Genomic DNA, 26090 nt, shown 5'->3' on the forward strand with positions numbered 1-26090 from the left:
ATGCTGATGAGGATGTGGAGCAACAGGAACTCTCATTCACTGTAGGAATGCAGAATAGTACAGTTTGGCGGTTTCTTACAGAATTAAACATATTCTTACCATATGATTCAGCAATCACACTCCTAGGTATTTACTCAAAGGAGTTGAAAACTTATGTCCATCCAAAAACCTGCACATGCATGTTTATAGCAGTTTATTCATAGTTGCTGAAACTGGAAAATAATCAAGCTGTCCTTTAGTAGGTAAATGGATAAACAAACTGTGGTATATCCAGACAATGAAATACCATTCAGCAATGAAAATAGATGAGCTATCCAGCCTTGAAAAGACATGGAAGAATCCTAACCACATATTACTAAGTGAAAGAAGCCAATCTGAAATCTTCTACTATATGATTCAAATTATATAGCATATACATATATATATATATGGATACAGCACAAAAATAAGTGGTTGCCATGGGTTGGTAGGAGGAAAAGATGAATATAGGCCCAGAGGATTTTAGGGCACTGAAAATCCTGTGTATGATACTATTATGATTCATACATGTCATTACACATTTGTCCAAACCCAAAGAACGTACAACAGCAATAGTGAACCCTAGTGTAAACTATGGACTTTGGGTGACTATGATGTGTTAATACAGGTTCATCAAATATAACAAATGTACAATTCTGGTGGAGGATGTTGATAATGGGAAGGCTGTGCATATCTGGGTTGGGAGGAGGGAGGTATATGGGAAGTTTCTATACTTTCTCTTAATTTTGTTCTTAACCTAAAACTGATCTAAAAATAAAATCTTAATGAAAATATTTATGTGATTATATCATATGTCTCAAGATTATGAAATTAAAAAAAAATACCTATCTCTACAGTGAAAATGCAAAGAAATTATAAAACTCTTAATGGTGAAGTCACATGCTTTGTTGTACCAGAAACTTAAGGGTTGCTGTTGTTTTGATGACAGAGCTAAGGAGCAGGGAAAGATCTCTTGAGAGCCTTAGAATCAAATCACTCATATGATTACATACAATATCTATCTAGGAGCTCTTTCCCTACTAGGCCATTTACTAGACAAATGTCTTAGTCATTTTCAAAACGTTGATCCTCCATTTTCCTTTAAACCCAAACATTCAAAATCTCCCTGCCCCTGATCCTTACCAGGTTAAAAAAAAAGCTTCCTTTTAAATGCCAGGAAGATTCTCTGAAAGCATAGCTTCAAATGCTAAGTCAAAAACAGCAGAGGGGCTTCCCTGGTGGCGCAGTGGGTTGAGAGTCCGCCTGCCGATGCAGGGGACGCGGGTTCGTGCCCCTGTCTGGGAAGATCCCACATGCCGCAGAGCGGCTGGGCCCGTGAGCCATGGCCGCTGAGCCTGCGCGTCTGGACCCCGGGCTCCGCAGCGGGAGAGGCCACAGCGGTGAGAGGCCCGCGTACCGCAAAAAAAAAAAAAAGCAGCAGAAAGTGATGTGACTGTCTACCTGACACAAATTCTGACCTTTAGATAATATATTATTGGAATAAAGGTGATAAAGAATGGCTAATTCAGAGACACATGATCTAGAAGTTAAGGGAGCTTCCATCTATTAAAAATCTATTAGAATTTGGCTATTGTTTACGGTTAATGAAAAATGGAAAGGTTGACTGCTTATTTGATCCTTGGCCTCAAAAGTTCTGTATCTTGGTGAAGTTACCTTGGTCCTCTTAACTCTAATTGTTCAATGACCTCCTGGCTTACCATTTTCCTGGGTTTTCTTCCCTAACAATCTAATCTTTCAATTTTTAGGAAGTATGATGCTTTGGAGTTTATGGTCCTTGCTTTTCTGCATATATTATAATGATTGCTAGGGTCTCTCACCTCGTCAGAGTATAATTCAAAAAACTTTATTTAGATATGCATAGAGGTAGAGGACTTAATATATTTTGTGAAAAGGTCTTACAAATTCAGTACGTTATTTCTTTCAGTTTGTAGGAATGTAAATGATGGAAGCTGTGAGCCCAGCATAATACTATCAACATAAAGTATTTAACAGCTTGAATACTAACTTATCAAATATTATTTCAAAATGAACTGTGAGAGAACAGCTTTCTGTATCAAACAATTATATAGCAGCTGCTATGTGCCAGGTATTATTCTTAGCACTTTTCAAACACTAACATATTTAATCATTATAAATAACAACAGAATGAGGTAAGTATTGTTATTAACACTAAGAATGGTGCAACAGAGGTTAAAGGGTTAAATAATTTGCCCAAGGCTACATAGCTAGTAAATACCAAAGCCAAGGTTTACACTCAGATAATTTGACTCTAAAAGATGGTGAACTTACTAGTACACCATGCTAAGTTTTTGCTGAAACAAGGAAAAGAAGTCCTCGAGGAAGTAGCAGAGAGAAGCCTTGAGAGGGGATTTTCCTGTGGCTGGACAAGGCGAGATCTGACAAAAGTTTTCACCCTTCTTTGGAGTTCTCTCTTTTAATCCCTATGGCAATACAGCATGCTGTTGTTCCCTGTCTAAAGCTCTGCTCAGCGATGACCAGAATTAAACCTCTCTGCTTCCACTTAGCACAGTGAAAGCAGGCTAGCATAATTGCAAACATAACTTACAATACCAAGCATAAAAAAGTGGTTTTTAAAGAGAGAAAATTCAAGAAACATAAAATGTTAAGCTAATAAGTACACATATCAGACTCAACAATGACTGAGGTTCATAGACCTTATTATATCCCATATTTATTTCCTTAATAGTTTCTCACTCCAAAGAACTAAACCTCCCTAACTACCTACTCTGTCACCTCATTGAAGGGTTATATTGATGGGAAACAATTTATTCCTTCATTTTGTCAATCGTCTATTTATGGCCTTCCAAGAAAATAAAAAGAGCTGATTCTTCTCTATCACTCTTCTAGGAAGTCCATTTAGTTTCTGATGTAGGTTTTCAGGGATTCTTGCCTGGCTCAATTGTAGCCATTGGAGACACTACCATCTACCTAAGCTGGAGTATGTTGTCCACAATATAATATAATAATATACAGCAATTGTGCAAAAAGGATTACATATAAATAGTAATAGAAATCTTTTCCTGTTTAAAACTATTTCCACAATTAGGTGAGAAATTATATTTAGAATTTTCCTTTTCCTACTTATAAACTTAGAATACGTTACTAGAAAACAAAAATATCTAGGTAGCAATTTCTCAGGCTACAATTTTTTGAAGAAAGTAGTCACTCAGCACTTACAGTCAGAAAGCAAAAATTACATCTACTAATGAATGTGCTGTATTTTTATTAAATGTATTCTATAAAAATATTTTATATTTTATAAGTCTGTAGTAGTGTACAGAAATCTATAAACTGCATCAGTTAAAAGAAATGGAACATCTCCACTGTCTCTAAGGAATATGTGGCATTACATAATTTTCAATCCATTTTTGCCTCTGTGGAATTACATAAGATAAGCAACATTTTGGCACCAGATCATCAACAAGAAGGCAAATTTTCACTATATCTTATTGACGTATTTAACAAGACTTTTATAACTAAGAGGTGATACTTTACTTTTGCATACCTTAGCAATGCATTAATATATTAACTTTTATTTTTATAGTATACAGATAATTTATGATACTTTAATAATAGGAGAATACAAATAATTTAAAACTTTTGGTGCATGCATTAAAATGACCTTCACACTTAGATTTAATATTCTATTGGTTCCAACCCCCAAATTAGAGAGAAAGTGAGAGGTGAAATGTGGACAAACTCAAAAATATCTTCCTTTAAAGACAAATGTCAAGGAAGACTCAAACTTTTCTATATAACAATAGCACAATGACTTTCAAAGTTCCATATCGAAGCTCCCACACACAGCAAACTTAATGGTCCTAAACTGATGTGCCTTCAAAAGTTCAAGGGTTAAAACAAAAAACAGAAGTTTTGCTTATAGAGCCTCAAAAAGCCTTAAACTGCTTTAACTTCCTAAGGACAGATTATGCCTAGGAAAAATTTGCAGGGCCTCCAAATTAAGGCTGGTATATGCATGTCAGTGATCAATGTGATTTTTGAGGAATAAATATGTTCTTTGCAAGCAGCTGAAAAGCAATTATGCTAAGAAAGACAGAGAAACTTTTTCCTTGACTATTATCAAAGACAAATAGCCTTGATGGCATAGGATTTTGTAAAGTCACTTCTTTTTTTTTTTAATTTATAATAAAAAGACCAAAAGGGTTGGAAACGGGATTTTCAAATGCAAAATGGACAGACTTACTGGTACATGCCATGGAAGGTGGGTCTTGTTCAGCTCGAAAGTAACCCTTTTCACACTGACAGACAGAAGTTGCTTCCATGTAGGTTAAACTGTGTGGAGGACATTTAGAACACTTTGTGTTGCCAGCAAATGCTTTATAGAATCCTGGTCTGCAAGCTGCAAACATAGGAAAAACAATATTTTTTTATTATCGCTTGAGTTATTTTATTTGTACGTGTACAACATATTTTAACTTATACACACTTTGGATGTCAGAGTTCAGTTCACACATACACAGAAAATTCAATACATGCTAATATTAATGAATGAAATTAGTAATTCAAAATAAATTACCCAATGGGGACTTCATATTTTAGCTGAGGTTGCTACTTTTAAAAGGCATACTTGAAACACAGATATGCAAAATAACAGTGCTTACCAAAGTATGGGGATGCCAACATTAAAGGAAATGATTGTGTAGCTCTGGGAGATGGCATTAAATAACGTTGAATCACACTCTTTAAAATTGATTTCCATTCCATTTCTCCCTCAGCTCTTCTGAGTATTTAAGGAGAAAGTCCCAGGGTAGTGTGGGTATATCTTTAACATCTTCCTTACTGGCTAAATATTTTTTGAACAAAATGAGAGCTGTCCTTAGACTCAGAGATTGTAGCAGGACATAGCTATAGTTTGATAACACTGCTTCATTTTTATCAAGATCATTTTTTATTTTTCGGTGGCAAACAATTTTCTATTTATTATATTGAAATAAATTCATTTAAAAATTTAAGTTTAGAAGTGGGTAAACAAAATATCAAGTAAATAAGGTATATTTGTTATGCACATATGACAAAAATCATGAAAACTGTAGGCTAATGACTAAATTTTCACAAAACATAATGAAAATGAAATGTAAATGACTAAAGTTATGCTATCAAATGTTTCATTGAACCTCATTTTCTATTCACTTAAATCCATGTTGTCATTTTCACTGAACATTTTCATAGGAATGGAAGACCTACAAAAAAGGTTCCTACGATAAGGTACACATCCGGGGTCCTGAATGGTGGGGGGCTTAATTGTTTTTGGTCTCAAAGAAATGACTGCTGGCCACTTTCTAAATTAAAACTGTTATACAAAATAAAAGAAGTGTAATTTTCCAGTGACAAATATTATGTTAAAAAATATTTTAACAAGCTATGTATCTTAACTCAACACATTTTCACAAAATGTTCTGTGTAAAAATAAACAAGAATCTTAATTTAACAATAATGAATCTATGAGTAAGGCTTCTGCTTATATATTCAGGAAGGAAAAAAAAGTATTTGAAATCTGATACATATTTTATATTTAGAGCACATTCCAATTAAAACTAGACACATTTCAAGCATGCAATAACCTCATGTGTCTGGCTAGTGGCTACCGTATTGGATAGTGCAGTTTTGAACACAGAAATCTGTTCATTACATCCCCTTGTATAAAAAACTTTGATGACTTCCCATCATCTTTACATTAAAGTTTAAAATATTTACCTTGGATTACAACTCCACCCGTGGCTTGCCTACAGTTCACCCATGGCTTCACCCTGCCTACAGTTCCAACCACATCAGATAAAGCTGGTCCCCTCTCAAACTCCCTCTGTTAAGGCTTTGCCCTTCTACTGTCTATTCTCAACTCAGCAGGCAGTGATCTTGGAAAATACATCAGATCATTTTATCACTGGGCTCTGGGCCTTCCAATGGTTTTCCATTCTCCTAGAGTAAAGCCAACTGCCCTATTAATTGCCTACCAAGCATTGCATGATTTTGCTCCCCATCCATTCCCTGTGACCCTGCTTTGCATCTTCTACCTCTTTTTTGTGTATCAAGTAATCTGCTCCAGCCACACTGGCCTCCTTCAGAATCTTGGGCATCCAAAGCATTATCCTGCCATTGGGCTTTTAGTACTTGCTCTTATCCAGCTGTCTGTATGGTTTTCTCCCTCCCTTACATCAGGTCTTTATTCAAACATTACTGTATTAATAAAGCCTTCCCCGATTCCCCTTTTCATATTGCAACTCCTGCTACATCCTACCCAAGTAATCCATATTACTCTCCATTCTTATTCTTGTCCTCAAAGAACTTAACAACATCTGACACTCGATATGTTTAATTTTTTAAGCCATTTCCCCTTAAAATGTATGCTCTATGAGGGCAGAGTTTTTTTTTTTTTTGTCTGTTTTGTTTACTGAAGTGTCTCCAGGGCCTAGAACAGTATCAGGCATTACTTGGCCCTTAATGAGTATTTGGTAAATGAATGAATGAATTGCTGAAGGACTCCATTAATTTCTGAGTTTACTATGCTCTTTGTTCTGCTTTGAGCCTTTTCCTCTGTTGAAAAATCTCTTCTCTCTATCCCCACCCTATGACCCACACATCTTGCTGACTCCTAGTCATCTTTCAAGTCTCACTTATTTTAGAAAGCTCTACCTGACTCCCTAGACTAGTTTCTCAAAGCACCTGTGCCTTTTCCATGTTAGTAATCCCTTGGCAGTTATTTGTTTAATGGCTGTAAGTGCCACAAGGACAGATTGGCACAGTGCTTGTCATAAAGTCGGTGCTTTGTACTTATTTGTTTTATTGAATTGGACAGCATGTGAGTACTCTGCTAATTAAATTCCAGCAGAAGATAATGTGTGTCTACTCAGCGCACGTTCTGACCATGGCATAATTCATCTCACTACAAATTTATAGATATTTTTTGGCTTGTTGCATTACTCTAAGTAAGGGATGGAAGCAGGTAGTAAAAATTGTGAAACTGATTCAACTACAACTCAAGAATGATTATTTTAATATTCCAATTGAAACAAAATCTTTCCAATTGAAATTACTATCCATGTGATATTTTTTTTTTGCCTACTGCAAAACTACAAATACAAATTGAATATTGTTGCAGCTACTCTCAAGTCTATCCCTAATTTCAAATGCTTGTTAACTCAAAATTGCCCTTGAAAACCTTAAAATTTTGAACTTATAAAATATATTTGGATTCTTAAATTACTACCCTATTTTAATATTAGGGTTTAGTCTACAATTTCATTTAAAAATTAAGGATGATGCTGTTAAAATATTAGAAAACCACTGTTGTAGGCAGTAACATTCTTCTTATATAGCACACATTAATGGTATACAGCATGCATCTCTGTTTTTAGCCTGAATCATATGATACAAATACTTGATCACACTATCACCTCAACTTCTTGTAACTGCCACAAGCCAGACATGGGCCTTACCATTCTTATATCTACAATGCTTTAGCATATTTTGAGTATATATTTAGTTTTTATAAATGCCTGAAAAGTTGAATGAGTGAATAAATAAATGATTAATTCACTAATGTCTAATATGAGATTACTATAATTCTGTAAATGGAATGAGCATGATATATATCTTTTAGGTTTTGTTTGTATTTGTTAAAAATGGGATATCAGTCCCTATGTCTTAAAAACTTTTAAATTACTTTCTTATATATCCCTTCTTTCTCTACCACTTCCTTATTTCTCTGTTTATAGGGTATGTGAACTTCATTTCCAAACAACAAACCACCCAAAATAAGATTGTTTCCCAACATATATCAATACTGAAGATGGAAAGTAAATTATTATCTGATTCAGTGGTTTCTAATGTTTACTTTTAGAAGAAGCTATTCAGATATTGACCTTCAGATTAAACCTTCATTTTAGTACCTCTCAATTTCTCTATATTTCTATATTCAAAACATTCATGACTATATATATATATATATATATGAGATCATAACATGTATGTTCTTTTTGTATGAACATTTACTTTAAAATGTCATTTAGAAATCTGGCTTAACTCCACCTTTTCTTCCTTCTTTCCTCTTCAAATATCATTTTCCTAAAATGTCGACACACTGCTTGTAGATATATGTTTACATATTTATGAACAGAAGGATTTAGTGTTTTTGATTTTTCAATATTGAGATAATATCAATAAACTTTAGATTGTTTTCATCAATTATCAATTATAACATGGAAATCTCTCCAGGTCAATGGTTGTAGTTAATTCACTGTGATGTATCTGTAGTATATGTGTCAACAATCTCCCATTTGGAAGAAATACTTTATAAACTATGCTGCAGTAAACATCCCCATGATACTTATATTTCAGTTCCCAAGAGTAGGCACTCTGGGCCAGGGTATGTTTATTATTTGCTTTAACACATATTTCCATGTTACATTCCTAAACATTTCTAAAATGCACAATAATGTAAGTGAGCACACTAACCTTTCACCCTGCTAATCCCTATAATTAATGTTAGTCACTCTTTTACCTTTTGACAATATGTAGAGTTAAATACTGTTACTTTAATTGAAGTTTCCTAATGCCCGCTAATGCTTCACATTTTTTTTCATACTTTTATTGGTCATTTGTTTACACTTTTCTATGAATTGCCTTTTATATCCTTTGTTCCTTTTCTATTGGTTGCTTATCTTCTATTAATTTATTGGGTTGGCCAAAAAGTTCATTCAGGTTTTTCCATAACATCTTACAGAAAAACTCAATGAACTTTTTCGCCAACCCAATGTAAGTGCTATTTATTAGCAATATTAATTTTATGTTTGTCATTTTTGTATCAATTTTCTAATGATGTGCATAAAAGTCACATTCACAATAGCATAAAAAACAGTAAAATACTTAGGCATAAATTTAATCAAGGAAGTGAAAGACCTGTACAAAGAAAACTACAATATTTTGATAAAGAAATTAAAGAGAATACAAAAAAATGGAAAGATATCCCATGTTCATGGATTGGAAGAATTAATATTGTTAAAATGTCCACACTATGTTGGAAGCACCTAAAGAGTCAATGAAATCCCTATCAAAATTCCAATGGCATTTTTCATAGAAATATAAAAAACAATCCTAAAATTTATGGAATCACAAAAGACCCCAATAGCCAAAGCAATTCTGAGAAAGAATAACAATGCTAGAGGCATCACACTTCCTGATTTCAAACTATACTACAAAGTTATATGAATTGAAACAGTATGGTACCAGCATTAAAATACACACATAGGCCACTAGAACAGAATAGAGGGCTCCAAAATAAACTCCTACATAAACAATCAAATATATATGTCAAGGGAGCTAAAAATACTCAATGGCAAAAGGATAGTCTCTTCAATAAATGATGGATAACAACATACAGAAAAGTGAACTTGGACTTGACCAGACACCACTTACAAAAATTAACTCAAAATGAATTAGAAACTTAAACATAAAACCTGAAACTGTAAAACTTCTAGAAGAAAACATAGTGGAAAAGCTCCTTGATATAGGTCTTGGCAATGATTTTTTTTAGAATATGACAGCAAAAGCACCAGCAACGAAAGCAAAAATAAACAGTGGGACTGCATCAAACTAAAGAGCTTCAGCACAGCAAAAAAATAATAACAATAATGAAAAGGCAAACTATAGAATGGGGCAAAATATTTGCAAACCATATATCTGATATATCTGATAAATATAAAATATATAAAGAACTCAAACAACACAATAACAACAACAGCAACAACAATTAAAAAATGTACAGTTAAATAAAAAGTAGGCAGAGGAACTGAACAGACATTTCTTTAAAGAAGACATACAAATGTCCAACAGGTACATGAAAAGATGCTCAATATCACTAGTCATCAGGGAAATGTAAATGAAACCACAAGGATATAGCACCTCACAAGTGTTAGAATGTCAATTATCAAGAAGACAAGAGATACATGATTGCAAGGATGTAAAGAAAAGGGAACCCTTGTGTACTGTTGGTGGGAATGCAAATTGGTGCAGCCAATATGGAAAACTGTATGGATGTTCCTTGGAAAATTAGAAACAGAGCTACCATGTGACCCAGCAATCCTGTTTCTGGGTATACATCCAAAGGAAATTAAAACAGGATATGAAAAAGTTATCTACACTCCCATGTCCATTACAGTATTATTCTCAATAGCCAAGATATGGAAAAAATCTGTGTGCATCAACAGATGAATGGATAAAGAAGATCTACATTGATTCTATATTTTAGTTGAAAGTGATGCTACCACTTTGGGAGGCTATTTGGCAGTATCTACCATAGAGGAACATACACATATCTTCTGACAATTCCACTCCTTGGCATTTACCCAACAGAACAGCACAAAGTGAAAGTAGCTTCTCTTCCTACAGGCAGTCATACCAAGTTCCATTGCTAAGTGAGCTACCACTTCTCTATTTGATTTTCATTTTCTGCAATTTTGTTGACATGTTGATCTTTCTCACATGATGTATTTTCTTCTCCCTTACCTTGCCCTTGTTAGTGTAAACCTTCTATATTCTCTTACTCATTTTGGTGAAGTTTCCTGAGGAAATGGAGTTAAATCTAAATGTTGAATCAACTATCTTTAAAGAATTTTAGATTTTACTAAATTACTAATCATATAATTGGAGTGAGTATAATTAATTGAGAATAAGAAAATTACAAACAAATTATTTATGATATATATGAAATGAGTTTTTAATTTTCTGGTGTCATGTACTTATGATAAAAGTAGCAAGAATGCTAGAAAAATAAATACAGGGCTTCCCTGGTGGGGCAGTGGTTAAGAATCCACCTGCCAATGCAGGGGACATGGGTTTGAGCCCTGTTCTGGGAAGATCCCACATGCCGTGAAGCAACTAAGCCCATGCACCACAACTACTGAGCCTGCGCTCTAGAGCCCGCGAGCCACGACTACTGAAGCCCGCACACCTAGAGCCCGTGTTCTGCAACAAAAGAAGCCACCACAATAAGAAGCCTGCATACCACAACGAAGAGTAGCCCCCGCTCGCCGCAACTAGAAGAAGCCCGCACACAGGAACAAAGACACAGAGCAGCCAAAAATAATAAATAAATAAAATTAAATAAAAAGAAAAATAAATACAATGTAATTTGGTAGTGGGGATCTATAAAATGTAAAATATATAAATATTTTCATCAAATTACATAATAAATAATCTAAGTTAAAACACAGTTTTCTATTTTAAAAAATACATTTATGATTTGAGGAACTTTAAGTGGTTGCCTAAAATAATGATAAAAGATGGGTTACACATTAAAAAGTACAAAGTAGTTTTTATGAAAAGCATGTATTAAAGGCACATACATGAGTATAGTTATTGAAATACTACAAATATTAATGAAGTACATACCTTGCCATATAATTTCCCTTATTGATGTTTGAAATTTCATTGTCCTCAGAAAATTAAAGTCTCTGGGTATTGACTGGAATACAGTTGGAAAGTGTTTTTACACACACACACACACACACACACACACACACACAGATTTATGTCTGCTAAAACAAAATCAAGAAATGTGTGACCTGTTCTACACATACTTTATTTTAAAAATTGAATGGTTAGGCTATATATTGCTAGCAATTTTTTTTAGGTTTATCTTTATCATCAGAGAACTTTAAGACAAAGGACCATGATAAATCCCAGTTGGTATATCATGCTGTGCAGTTCTCATCAGCTGATGAAATACTGAACTGTGTCTTGTCTGACAGGAACTGATATTAATATAATTGACTGTTTTCCCCTCATAGATGCTCAATAGTCTGTAAGTTTAGATAAACCTGAATGACTTATCAGTAAAATATGTGATGTGCATCATTTCTCAAAACATTAGAACTCCGGAAATTTAATAAACTTTGATAGGCAGTATCATTACTGTTTTCCTAGATATTGTTCTACAGTTATAGAAATTAAAATTTACTGTCATGTAAGTAGAGAAGTCAGGGAATATTGGAGAATTGAAAAATAAAAAGAAAAAACCCTAAAACTTAAGGGCAAATAAGCATAAATATTTTCTTTTTTCAGAATAACCTATTAATAACATCAAAGGAAAATCTCAAGGCCAAATACAAGTTTATTAATAATAAACTGTGGATTGTGCTTCAAAATATTCAACCTAATTTTCCTTGCAGGGGAGCTACTATGACGTCCTCATGAAGGTAATGTATACAAAAGTGTCCTGTTATGAATTTTAATTTCTTACTTCCACCAGAGAAATGTTAAAGTAGACTTTCTCTTGAATAAGCGAATTAAACAAAACAATCAGACCTACCTACAAAAATATACTGTAGGTTACATGACTTTCACCCTAAAGAATCAGAGGAAAGGACTCCAAAAAGTATGGAATACCACATCCTCTTTCACCTGTTTATCTGTTAACTCTGGGCAAAATACCCCCTATTTGAGGACTCTGAAAAGTAAGTGGAAGCAGGCATACTGGAAAATACCAAAATTTGTAGTACTACCTAGCTGGCAATGAATTTGCTATCCTTCGCTCCCTCCCTCTTTCCTCTTTTTCCCAGTGCTTGGGCTGGAGCCTGGACTGAATGGACTGGAAACCTGGAAATGGCCACCAGGTCACAGTCAGAGCTCCAACTCACTTTAGCTCTGGAAGTGGGAAATGGAATTCCTAATGCTCAGGAAAGAATGTGGAAATCCCTTCCCTCTTTGTTTCTTTCTCTCTCTCTCTCTCTCTCCCTCTCTCTTTTTTTTCCTGTTCTCTCATGCCCAACCCTCAAGTAATCATGCGGTAGATTGGTGGTGGTAGTCAGTAATGGGAGCCCACAGGAGCCAAAACTCTCAAGAAGGAAAAAACTTCCTCTTCCTTCACTGAAGTTGTGGTTCTGAGAGGGTAGAGTCCCATTGCATTTCTTTTTCTCTGTCCTCCTCTCACTTGGTCCTGGATGTAGATCCAGTTGCAGAAGTGCACAGCAGAGTGGAACAAATAAAGCCCCAGCTGGCTTTCTAGACAAAGGACCTTAAAGAGGAGTCATGGAGATTCGGAAAGTACTGGGAAGAACATGGAGAGACAGGAGCTCAGGAAAGCAATTCCACCCACTTGTTTATAAACTCCTGGGCTTGCTCCCAAACTGCATATCCTTGGAACTGATTCTATTTAACATATCAAAGACTTTGAGAACTGAACCAAAAGACTACCACCCAGGTCTCAGACAAGCAGTTTTAAATTTTTGGTTAGGTAAAAAAGAGGACACCAACCTAGAAGATATATACTGTTTTTTGTTTGTTTTCTTACTATGACACAAAAACTTATAAACGGGGATATATACTGGCAAACCCAGGTAAGTTGCCATTAACAAGCATAAAATGGATCTATTAGATCTTAGTTTTACCTTCCACCATTTTTTCTCATTCACAGATTCATGATTTACACATTAAAGATAATTTTCAAAAAGTGCTTTTATTTGAGAGATGGACAAGTGTCAACAACAGAGCATTACTTGGAATATAATGTCAGAAATACTTTAGGAGTCTGAGGCTGGTGACATGCAAAATTAAAATTCTAAAGGTGTCTCTAGTGTGAGAGTAAAGTCAGTGTTTTCATTCTGAGGTTAAGATAGGGTATGGAGACCAACGGTTTATATTAGCAGTTTTTAGGATTAGACACCTTTTCCATTTTTATTACCAGTTTGAATACAATCTGGTAATAATAATGGCACAACAAAAAAAGCTAACCATATTTTTTTCTAAAAATACAGATCACTTTTTAACTGTTCTATCATTCATTTCCTAATGCTATTTTTATTAATTTTGATGCTCCTAGGTATATTTTAGTCAACCAAACTTAAGCCTGCATTAATACTACTTCCTTCCTATTTAACAGTCCTTTTAAAAAGTGTGCTTGTTGAGTCTATCATATTTTCAGTTACTTTGAAATGCGATGCTATTTAACTTTTCAGTCCCTCATCAGAGATTCTTAGTCCCATTTCACTATTTTTTCTAGACATCCAGTAATGACAGTTTCCAACTTTGTCTTTCATTATTCTTTTTTTGCATATTCCTTAAGTCAGAGTAAATTTACTTTTCCAAATAAGTAAAACCATTGCCAAAGAGAAAACATCCCTTGATTCACTGTACTATGTATTAGTAATAACACCTACAGCAAAACCATTTATAATTATTGAGTATTCGGAATGAGTCAGATGTTGTGCAAAGCACTTTCTCTACAGTTTTTTAGTTATTCTTACAAAAATTAGTTACAAAGGATATGGCCTTTGGAACTAGATTACATGGCTTTGAGTTCTGCTTCTGTATTTTACTAACCCTGTCACTTCAGGCAACTTATTTTTCTGTGCATCATTTTTCTCATCTGTAAAATGGGGCACCTAACTGAGAGCTTGTTGTGAGGATTTAATTAATTAATACATGTAAAGTGATCAGAAGCGTGCCTAGCATATTATTATGAAGATGAGGAAACTGAAGTTAAGCGATATAAAGTAAGTTTCTATGACAGATTGTGTTTTCCAAAAATGGCTCCAACAGTATTTCCCACCCTGCACTGGCTTCTGACTATGTCTCATAGATACTCTTTCCCATAGAGAGCTCAGGTTTATGTTCCCTCCTCTTAATCTGGGTGTGTTTGTACTTACAGTGAGTTCCTTTGGAATGGTTACTTTTAGAAGCTAGTCACCAGGCCAAGGAGAAGGTCAAGCAGCCATGAAGAGGCCCAGGTGGAGAACTTAGGCCTTTGGTGCATGGCTGTGGCTGAGCTCCCAGCTGACAGCCATCACCACCCTGTCAGCCAGGTAAGTGAGCTACCTGGGATGTAGATTCTCCAGGCCCTAGTGAAGCTGCCCCCAAGTTTGGGGGGGCACTTTCTTAGGTAGATCTGAGAACCTGGAACACTTGCTGAAGGTCATATGGTAGAAGAGCCAAAAATTAAGGTCTAGCTCCATTCCTATCCATAATCTGAGTTCTCATCATAGAGTAAGTTAGGTACCCATTGTATTTGGAACAGCATGCCTACTTTTATCTACAGCAGTGAAGGACTGAACCACAACTTTTAAAGGACAATTGATGATGGTATTTGGATTATAAATAACTGTTGTAATGAAAAATACTCTTTTGTGGGATTTAATTGACAGAGATAGCTTTAACTGATGGTTTCTTGTTCTCTTAGAAACTTTTCTTTTGTGTAAGAAGCAAAATAAATATAATTTTATTCAGACCATTAGAAATAAAAATGTATTCCACACATTTACTTCATAAAAAATGCTTTATATATATATATATATATATATATATATATATATCCCCTCATTTTATGGAAAAAGTAAGCAAGACATTTTATCTTCCAACATAGAATTGAAGAATAGACTCATAAAATGGCTTGTGTGCATGATTTCAACATATTATCCAAACTCACTCATCTCTGCTCAAAGTCTCATATACTCTGACACCTCAGTAAAGTTTGACAACCATATCTTCTGCTGGCTTAGCAACAAACTTACAATCCATTCTTTAATCTGACAATTGTGAATGTCCTACTGTCATGTATTTGTGGTATTTTTGTAGCTGAATAGTGCAAAAAACTAATGTAAAAATTAGTAAACTATACACTATAAAATTTTTACTAACAAGAAGAACATACATTTTTCTTCTTATAGAGTTACTAAGGATATGGATATAATTGATAATTGATATATAATCACAATTTATTGTCCACTACAAATTGGTGTTTTGCAAACATTATATTTAACTCTTACAAAAATTCACTGATGTAGATATTAATTTTTTTTCATTGGACAAATGAAGAGACAAAAGCTCTAACAGTTGCTCCAGGTCACAGAGATGACAGATGAGCAAGCCAGGATTTGAAAACAGGTTTCTGATTCTTTAGCCCAAACTTTGTTTGGGACAATACCTATCGTTATATGAATATAAATGTATATACATAAATATGCACATACAAATATATATTATATATACATATTTTTTATTCCCAGCAATACTTATGCATATTTTTCTCCTCCTCTGTAAACTACCATTGAAATTATCATCTGAATCCTGCATTTTGTCACTTGTTATTTCTAATTTGATATAAAGAGGCATGTCTTTTCAACTACATTGTAAATTACTTAAAAGTAAGGTTTCTGTATATGGCATTGCACCGAGACAATACTATAGACAGAGCAGAGGATCAAACATAAGTTGTATGGATTATATATATACATACTTAATATAATTATTAGTTGAAATTATGTGTGAATATTATAGAATAAAGCTTAGCAAAGCAGATCGTCAAAATATTTATCATCTGTTTTCTTAAAAATTCTAAAGATAGAATACTATAACATGACATTAAATTTCTAAACTTTTTCATTGAATCTACAACACCTTAAGTAAGAATTCAGATAATTATCACTTCCTATTTTCCATACAAACTTGATTATTTACATCATTGGCTGAATTGTGAATGGATATTTCCAATGTATTTTCCCCATATGTAGTCCTCCATTTTACAGTTAAACTGTAGCACCTGAATTTCATAATGATATTTTGAATTTTACTTCGTAATCAGTATTGCAATTAATGTTTGTAAAGTTTTTAATCAAAGTATAGTTCACTTAAAACATATTAGTTTCCGGTTTATAAAATGGTGATTAGATATTTTTATAGATTATACTCCATATAAAGTTAAATATTGGCCATATTGACTGTACTGTACGTTACATCATTGTGTTTTATTTATTTTATACCTAGAATTTTGTACCTCTTAATCCCCTTCATTTACTTTTCCTGTTCTCCCTTTCCTACCCCAACTGGTAACCACTAGTTTGTTCTCTGTATCTGTGAGTGTGTTTCCATTTTGTTATATTCATTTATTAGTTTTATTTTTTAGATTCCACATATAAGTGAAAACATACAATATTTGTCTTTCAATCTCTGACTTCTTTCACTAAGCGTAATACTTTCAAGGTCCATACATGTTGTTGCAAATGGCAAAATTTCATTCTTTTTAATGGCTGAGTGATATTCCAATATATATCAACCAATCTTCTTTATCCACTCACCTATGGATGGGCACTTAGGTGGCTTCCATATCTTGGCAATCATAAATAATGCTGTTATGAATACTGGGGTACACATATCATTTCAAATTAATGTTTATATTTTCTTCAGATATATATCCAGGACTAGAATTGCTGGATCATATGGTAGTACTATTTTTATTTACTGAGGAATTCAATAGTGTCCATGCCAATTTACATTTCCACAAACAATGTACTAAGCTTTGCTTTTCTCCACACCCTTGCCAACACTTGTTATTTCTTGTCTTTTTGACAATAGCCATTCTCACAGGTGTAAATTGATATCTGATTGTGATTTGATTTGCATTACCCTAATGATTAATGATGTTGAGCATCTCTTCATGTGCTTGTTGGCCATCTGTATGCCTTCTTTGGAAAAATGTCTATTTAGGTCCTCTGCCTATTTTTCAACTGGGTATTTGAGTAGTATGCATTCTTTATATATTTTGTATATTAACTCCTTAACAGACATATTTGCAAATATCTTCTCTCATTCAGTATGTTGTCTTTTTATTTTGTTGATCGTTTCCTTCATTTTACAAAAGCTTCTTAGTTTGAATAGCAGAATAACTGAGGCAGAAGAATGGATAAGTGACCTGGAAGATAAAATAGTGGAAATAACTACTGCAGAGCAGAATAAGGAAAAAGAATGAAAAGAATTGAGGACAGTCTCAGAGACCTCTGGGACAACATTAAACACACCAACATTCAAATTATAGGGGTTCCAGAGGAAGAAGAGAAAAAAGAGCCTGAGAATATATTTGAAGAGATTATAGTTGAAAACTTCCCTAATATGGGAAAGGAAATAGTTAATCAAGTCCAGGAAGCACAGAGAGTCCCATACAGGATAAATCCAAGGAGAAACACGCCAAGACACATATTAATCAAACTATCAAAAATTAAATACATGGGCTTCCCTGGTGGCCCAGTGGTTGGGAATCCACCTGCCGATGCAGGGGAGGTGGGTTCGTGCCCCGGTCCGGGAGGATCCCATGTGCCGCGGAGCAGCTGGGCCCATGAGCCATGGCCGCTAGGCCTGCATGTCCAGAGACTGTGCTCCACAGTGGGAGAGGCTGCAACAGTGAGAGGCCCACGTACCGCAAAAAAAAAAAAAAAAAAAAAAATTAAATACACAGAAAAAATATTAAAAGCAGCGAGGAAAAGACAACAAATAACATACAAGGGAATCCCCATAAGGCTAACAGCTGATCTTTCAGCAGAAACTCTGCAAGCCAGAAGGGAGTGGCAGGACATATTTAAAGTGATGGAGGAGAGAAACCTACAACCAAGATTACTCTACCCAGCAAGGATCTCATTAAGGTTTGACAGAGAAATAAAAACCTTTCCAGACAAGCAAAGCTAAGGGAATTCAGCACCACCAAACCAGCTTTACAACAAATGCTAAAGGAACTTCTCTAGGCAGGAAACACAAGAGAAGGAAAAGACTTACAAAAACAAACCTGAAACAGTTAAGAAAATAGTAACAGGAACATACATATTGATAATTACCATAAATGTAAATGGAATAAATGCTCCCAACAAAAGACACAGACTGGCTGAATGGATACAAAAACAATACCCATATATATGCTGTCTACAAGAGACCCACTTCAGACCTAGGGACACATACAGACTGAACGTGAGGGAATGGAAAAAGATATTCCATGCAAATGGAAATGAAAAGAAAGATGGAGTAGCAATTCTCATATCAGAAAAAATAGACTTTAAAACAAAGACAATTACAAGAGACAAAGAAGGACACTACATAATGATCAAGGGATCAATCCAAATTGTTTTATAACAATTGTAAATATTTATGCACCCAACATAGGAGCACCTCAATACATAAGGAAAATACTAACAGCCATAAAAGGGGAAATAGACAGTAACACAATCATAGTAGGGGACTTTAACAGCCCACTTTCACCAAAGGACAGATCATCCAAAATGAAAATAAATAAGGAAACACAAGCTTTAAATGATACATTAAACAAGATGGACTTAATTGATATTTATAGGACATTCCACCCAAAAACAACAGGATACACTTTCTTCTCAACTGCTCATGGAACATTCTCCAGGATAGATCATATCTTGGGTCACAAATCAAGCCTTGGTAAACTTAAGAAAATTTAACAAAAGTTGTATCAAGTATCTTTTCTGACCACAACGCTATAAGAATAGATATCAATTACAGGAAAAAATCTGTAAAAAATACAAACACATGGAGGCTAAACAATACACTACTTAATAACCAAGAGATCACTGAAGAAATCAAAGAGGAAATTAAAAAAATACTTAGAAAGAAATGAAAACATGATGACCCAAAATGTATGGGATGCAGCAAAAGCAGTTCCAAGAGGGAAGTTTATAGCAATACAATCCTACCGTTTGTACGTGACATGATACTATACATAGAGAATCCTAAAGATGTTACCAGAAAACTACTAGAGCTAATCAATGAATCTGGTAAAGTAGCAGGATACAAAATCAATGCACAGAAATCTCTTGCATTCCTATACACTAATGATGAAAAATCTGTAAGTGAAATTAAGAAAACACTCCTGTTTACCATTGCAACAAAAAGAATAAAATATCTAGGAATAAACCTACCTAAGGAGACAAAAGACCTGTATGCAGAAAACTATAAGACACTGATGAAAGAAATTAAAGATGATACAAATAGATAGAGAGATATACCATGTTCTTGGATTGGAAGAATCGACATTGTGAAAATGATTAAACTACACAAAGCAATCTATAGATTCAATGCAATTCCTATCAAATTACCACAGGCATTTTTCACAGAACTAGAACAAAAAAAATTTCACTATCTGTATGGAAACACAGAAGACCCCAAATAGCCAAAGCAATCTTGAGAAAGAAAAATGGAGTGGGAGGAATCAGGCTCCCTGAATTCAGGCCATACTACAAAGCTACAGTAATCAAGACAGTATGGTACTGACACGAAAAGAGAAATATAGATCAATGGAACAGGAAAGCCCAGAGATAAATCCACACACATATGGTCAACTTACCTTTGATAAAGGAGGCAAGAATATACAATGGAGAAAAGACAGCCTCTTCAATAAGTGGTACTGAGAAAACTGGACAACTACATGTAAAAGAATGAAATTAGAACACTCCCTAACACCATACACAAAAATAAACTCAAAATGGATTAAAGACCTAAATGTAAGGCCAGACACTATCAAACTCTTAGAGGAAAACACAGGCAGAACACTCTATGACATAAATCACAGCAAGATCCTTTTGGACCCACCTCCTAGAGAAATGGAAATAAAAACAAAAGTAAACAAATGGGACCTAATGAAACTTAAAAGCTTTTGCACAGAAAAGGAAACCATAAACAAGATGAAAAGACAATCCTCAGAATGGGAGAAAATAGTTACAAATGAAGCAACTGACAAAGGTTTAATCTCCAAAATTTACAAGCAGCTCATGCAGCTCAATATCAAAAAACGAAACAACCCAATCCAAAAATGGGCAGAAGACCTAAATAGACATTTCTCCAAAGAAGATATACAGATTGGCAACACATGAAAGAATGCTCAACATCATTAATCATTAGAGAAATGCAAATCAAAACTACAATGAGATATCATCTCACACCAGTCAGAATGGCCATCATCAAAAAAATCTACAAACAATAAATGTTGGACAGGTGTGGAGAAAAGCAAACCCTCTTGCACTGTTGGTGGGAATGTAAATTGATACAGCCACTATGGAGAACAGTATGGAGGTTCCTTAAAAAACTACAAATACAACTACCATATGACCCAGCAATCCCACTACTGGGCATATACCCAGAGAAAACCATAATTCAAAAAGAGTCATGTACCAAAATGTTCATTGCAGCTCTGTTTACAACAGCCAGGACCTGGAAGCAACCTATGTGTCCATCAACAGATGAATGGGTAAAGAAGATGTGGCACCTATATACAATGGAATATTACTCAGCCATAAAAAGAAATGAAATTGAGTTATTTGTAGTGAGGTGGATGGACCTAGAGTCTGTCATACAGAGTGAAGTAAGTCAGAAAGAGAAAAACAAATACCATATGGTAACACATATATATGGAATCTAAAAAAAAAAAAAAGGTCATGAAGAACCTAGGGGCAAGATGGGAATAAAGACACAGACCTACTAGAGAATGGACTTGAGGACATGGGGCGGGGGAAGGGTAAGCTGTGACAAAGTGAGAGAGTGGCATGGACATATATACACTACCAAATATAAAATAGATAGCTAGTGAGAAGCAGCTGCATAGCACAGAGAGATCAGCTCGGTGCTTTTTGATCACCTAGAGGGGTGGGATAGGGAGGGTGGGACGGAGGGAGACACAAGAGGGAAGAGATATGGGGATATATGTATATGTATAGCTGATTCATTTTGTTATAAAGCAGAAACTAAAACACCATTGTAAAGCAATTATACTCCAATAAAGATGATAAAGGAAAAAAAAACTTCCTAGTTTGATTAGGTCCCATTTGTTTATTTTTGCTTTTGTTTCTTTTGCCGGAGAAGACAGATCTGAAAAAAAAACCAATGCCAAAGAGCATACTGCATGTGTTTTCTTTTAGGAGTTTTATAGCTTCAGTATCACATTCAGGTCTTTAATCCATTTTGAGCTTAATTTTGTATATGGTGTGAGAAAATGTTCTGATTCCATTCTTATACATGTAGTTATTCAGTTTTCCCAACATCACTTATTGAAAAGACAGTCTTTTCCCCCATTGTATATACTTGCCTCCATTGTCGTAGATTAAATGACTATAGGTGCATGGGTTTATTTCTGGGCTCTCTATTCTGTTCCGTTGAGCTATGGGTCTGTTTCTCTGGTAGTACCATGCTGTTTTGACTACTGTAGCTTTGTCAGACAGTCTGAAATCTGGGTGGGTAATACCTCCAGTTTTGTTCTTTTTTTCTCCAGACTGCTTTGGCTATTTGGAGTCTTTTGCAGTTCCATACAAACTTTAGCATTCTTTGTTCTAGTGCTCTGAAAAAGGTCATGGGTATTTTGATAAGAATTACATTAAATCTCTAGATTGCTTTGGGTGATATGGATATCTTAAGAATATTAATTTTCCAATCCACGAACACGGCATATCTTTCCATTTACTTGTATGGTCTTCAGTTTTCTTCATCAATGTCTTCTAGTTTTCAGAGTAAAGGTCTTTCACCTCCTTGGTTAAATTTATTCCTAGGTATTTTATTCTTTTTGATGAGTTTTTAAATGGGACTGTTTTCCTGATTTCTCTTTTGAATAGTTCATTTTTAGTATGTAGAAAGGCAACAGACTTCTGTATATTAATTTTGTATGTTAGTTCTAATAGTTTTTTAGTGGAGTCTTTAGAGTTTTCTGTATATGGTATCATGTCATCCGCAAATAGTGACAATTTTACTTCTTCCCTTCTAATTTGGATGCCTTTTATTTCTTCTTTCTTTATTTCCTTCCTTCCTTCCTTCCTTCCTTCCTTCCTTCCTTCCTTCCTTCCTTCCTTCCTTCCTTCCTTCCTTCCTTCCTTCCTTCCTTCCTTCCTTCCTTCCTTTCTCTCTCTCTCTCTCTCTTTCTGATAACTGTTGCTAAAATTTCAAACACTATGTTCAATAGAAATGGTGAGAGTGGGCATCCTTGTCTTGTTTGTGATCTTAGAGGAAAATCTTTCAGCTTTTCACGGTTTGGTATGATGTTAGCTGTAGGTTTTTCATAAATGGCCTTTATGATGTTCAGATATGTTACCTCTATACCAATTTTGTTGATGATTTTTACCATGAATGGATACTGAGTTTTATTAAATCATTTTTCTGCATCTATTGAGATGATCATGTGATTTTTACTCTTCATTCTGTTAATGTGGCATATCATGCTGATTTGTGTATATGGAACTATGCTTGCACCTCTGCAATAAATCTCACTTGATCATGATGTATAATTCTTTTTATGTGTTGAATTCAGTTTGCTAATATTTTACTGAGGATTTTTGCATCTGTGTTCATCAAGGATAGTGGCCTGTAATTTTCTGTTTTTGAAGTGTATTTGTCTGGTTTTGGTATCACGGTAGTGGTGGCCTTGTGAAACGACTTTGGCAGTGTTACATCCTCTTCAATATTTTGGAATATCTTGACAAGGATAGGTATTAACTGGTCTATAAATATTTTGTAGAACCCCGCTGTGAACTCATGAGGTCCTGGAATTTGTTTTTAGGGAGCTTTTTGATTACTGATTCACTTGCAATACTAGTAATCAATCTGTTCAAATTTGTACTTTTTCCTGATTCAGTCTTGGAAAACTGTATGTTTCTAGGAATTTATCCATTTCCTCTAGGTTGTCCAATCTCTTGTATAACTGTTTGTAATACTGTTTTATAATTGTATTTCTGCAATATTGGTTGTAATTCCTCCTGTTTCATTTCTAACTTTCTTTATGTGAATCCTATCTCTTTTTTTCCTTCATGATCCTGGATAAAGGTTTATCAATTTTATTTATATTTTAAAACAAAGGTTTTCGTTTCATTGATCTTCACTACTGGTTTTTTTTTGTCTCTATTTTATTTATTTCCACTCAAAAAATAATTTCCACTCTGACCTTTATTATTTCCTTCCTTTTGCTGACTTTGGGCTTTGTTTTTGTTTGTTCTTTTTCTAATTCATTTAGATAGTAATTTATGTTTTCATTTGAGCTTTTTCTTATTTTTTGAGATAGGCCTGTATCACTATAAACTTTCTTCTTAGAACTGCTTTTGCTGCATTCCATAGATTTTGGAAAGTTGCATTATATTTTGATTTGTCTCAAGGTATCTTCTGATTTCCTCTGATTTTTGTTGACCCATTGTTCTTTTAGTAGCAAATTGTTTAGTCTCTACATGTTTCTGTTTTTTCTATTTTTCTTCTTGTAACTGATTTTTAGTTTCATAACTTGTGGCCTGAAGAGATGCTTCATATAATTTCTATACTCTTAAATTTGTTGAGAATTGTTTTGTCACCTAGCATGTGATCTATCCTGGAAAATGTTTCATATTCACTGGAAAAGAATGTTTACTCTGCTATTTTTGGATGGAATGTCCTATAGGTATCTACTAACCTAATGAGTCACTTAAGGTCACTATTTCCTTACTGATTTTCTGTCTGGATGATCTATCCATTGACGTAAGTAGGGTGTTAAAGTTCCCTACTATTATAATATTACTGTCAATTTCTCCCTCTATGTCTATTAATATTTGCTTTCTATATTTAGGTGCTCATATATTAGGTACATATATGTTTAGAATATTATATCCTTTTATCATATTGACCCCTTTATCATTATATAATGCTTTTCTTTGTCTTTTATTAGAGAGTTTGTTTTAAAGTCTACTCTGTCAGATAAAGTATATCTTTATGTTTACCTTTTCCATTTTAATTATGATATGTCTTGCTGTGGGTCTCTTTGAATTCATCTTATTTAGGACTCTCTGTACTTCCTGTACCTGGTATCTGTTTCCTTCTTCAAGTTAAGGAAGTGTTCAGCCATGTTTTTATCAAATACATTTTCTACCTTTTTCTCTCACTATTCTCCTTCTGGGACCCCTACAATGTGAATGTTAGTAAGCCTGACATTGTCCCAGAGGCCCCTTAAGCTATCCTCATTAATTTTTTTTTTTCTTTTTGCTGTTCTGATTGAGTGATTTCTACTATTCTATCTTCCAGATCACTTATGCCTTCTGTATCACCCAATATGCTGTTAATTCCTTCTAGTATATTTTTCATTTCACTTATTGTATTCTTCAGCCCTGACTGGTTCTTTTTTATATTTTCTAGTTCTTTGTTGAATGTCTTAGTCTGTTCATCTAGTCTTTTCCTGAGTTCAGTTAGCATTTTCATTATTATTATTTTGAACTCTTTATCAGGTAAATTATTTATCTCTGTTCCATTAGGGCTTTTTCCTGGTGTTTTATCTTCTTTCATTTGAAAAATATTCCTCTGTGTTCTCAATTTGTTTAATTTTCTCTCTCTCTATGAAATTAGGTGGAACAGTCACCTATCCCAGTCTTGAAGTTGTGTCCTTGCGTGTGGGTGCCTCTATGTAGTCTGTGTGTGCTCAGTGGCTTTGATAAAAGAGCTGCATCTGAAGTTAGCACAGGCTGAATTTTCTCCCAGAGTGCACTGGCAGCCACTGCCATGTTAAGAAGGCTGGAGTCAGAGTGGCTAAAGCTGGGGCTGGTGCTAGACTGGGATTCTCCTAGGCTCAGTGGTGGTGGTTGCCCTATCAGGGGTGGGGCAGTGGGCCTGAGAGGCTTTTTTTTTTTTTAAGTCTTTATTGAATTTGTTATAATATTGCTTCTGTCTATGTTTTGGTGTTTTGGTTTTTTGGTTGCAAGGCATGTGGGATCTTAGCTCCTGACCAGGGATAGAACCCACACCCCCTGTACCAGAAGGCAAAGTCCCAACCACTGGACCACCAGGGAAGTTCCACTTCTTTATTCTTTATCCCATATAAACTGAGGCCCTTCCCTTCAGGAAGGTGGATTTGAGACCAGTTCTCCCATCTCCTCACTTGGCTGCCTTGCGAACAAACACTCTTTTGGGGGCAAACCTTTTTGTCCTAGCATTTTGGCTTGCTGTGCACTGGTCAAAACGAACCTGGTTTGGTAATATTTGCTCTATATATAGTTGTAGTTTTGATGTTTGGGGGGGGAGGTGAGCTCAGGTTCTTCCCACTCTGTGATCTTGATCTCTGCCTCTATTTCCATGTTTGTATGTTGAATAACAACTAATGATGTACTAAACAGTAGTTTATTTATCAGCTTTCAATTAATATTTTAAAATAACTTACCAAAACCTTGGTTTACATTTCATTGAAATGTTTTGTACATACTGAATTGAATTACAATGAAACAGCATCTTCTGTCTAGTACAAGTGGAGT

General features: G+C 34.7%; 1 protein-coding gene across 10 annotated transcripts in view; it reads right to left on the minus strand.

The window, feature by feature from the left end:
• The window catches only part of EPHA6 (EPH receptor A6), an 850011-nt gene that overhangs the window by 475958 nt on the left and 347963 nt on the right, over positions 1-26090 (minus strand). For all 10 annotated transcript variants that reach the window (XM_067034854.1, XM_067034853.1, XM_067034856.1 and 7 more), the window contains one exon: positions 4265-4420. In XM_067034854.1, the coding sequence (XP_066890955.1) occupies positions 4265-4420 (156 nt within the window). The remainder of the gene's footprint in view (positions 1-4264; positions 4421-26090) is intronic.

Source organism: Kogia breviceps, chromosome 5, assembly GCF_026419965.1.
Source record: "Kogia breviceps isolate mKogBre1 chromosome 5, mKogBre1 haplotype 1, whole genome shotgun sequence".
NCBI lineage: Eukaryota > Metazoa > Chordata > Mammalia > Artiodactyla > Physeteridae > Kogia > Kogia breviceps.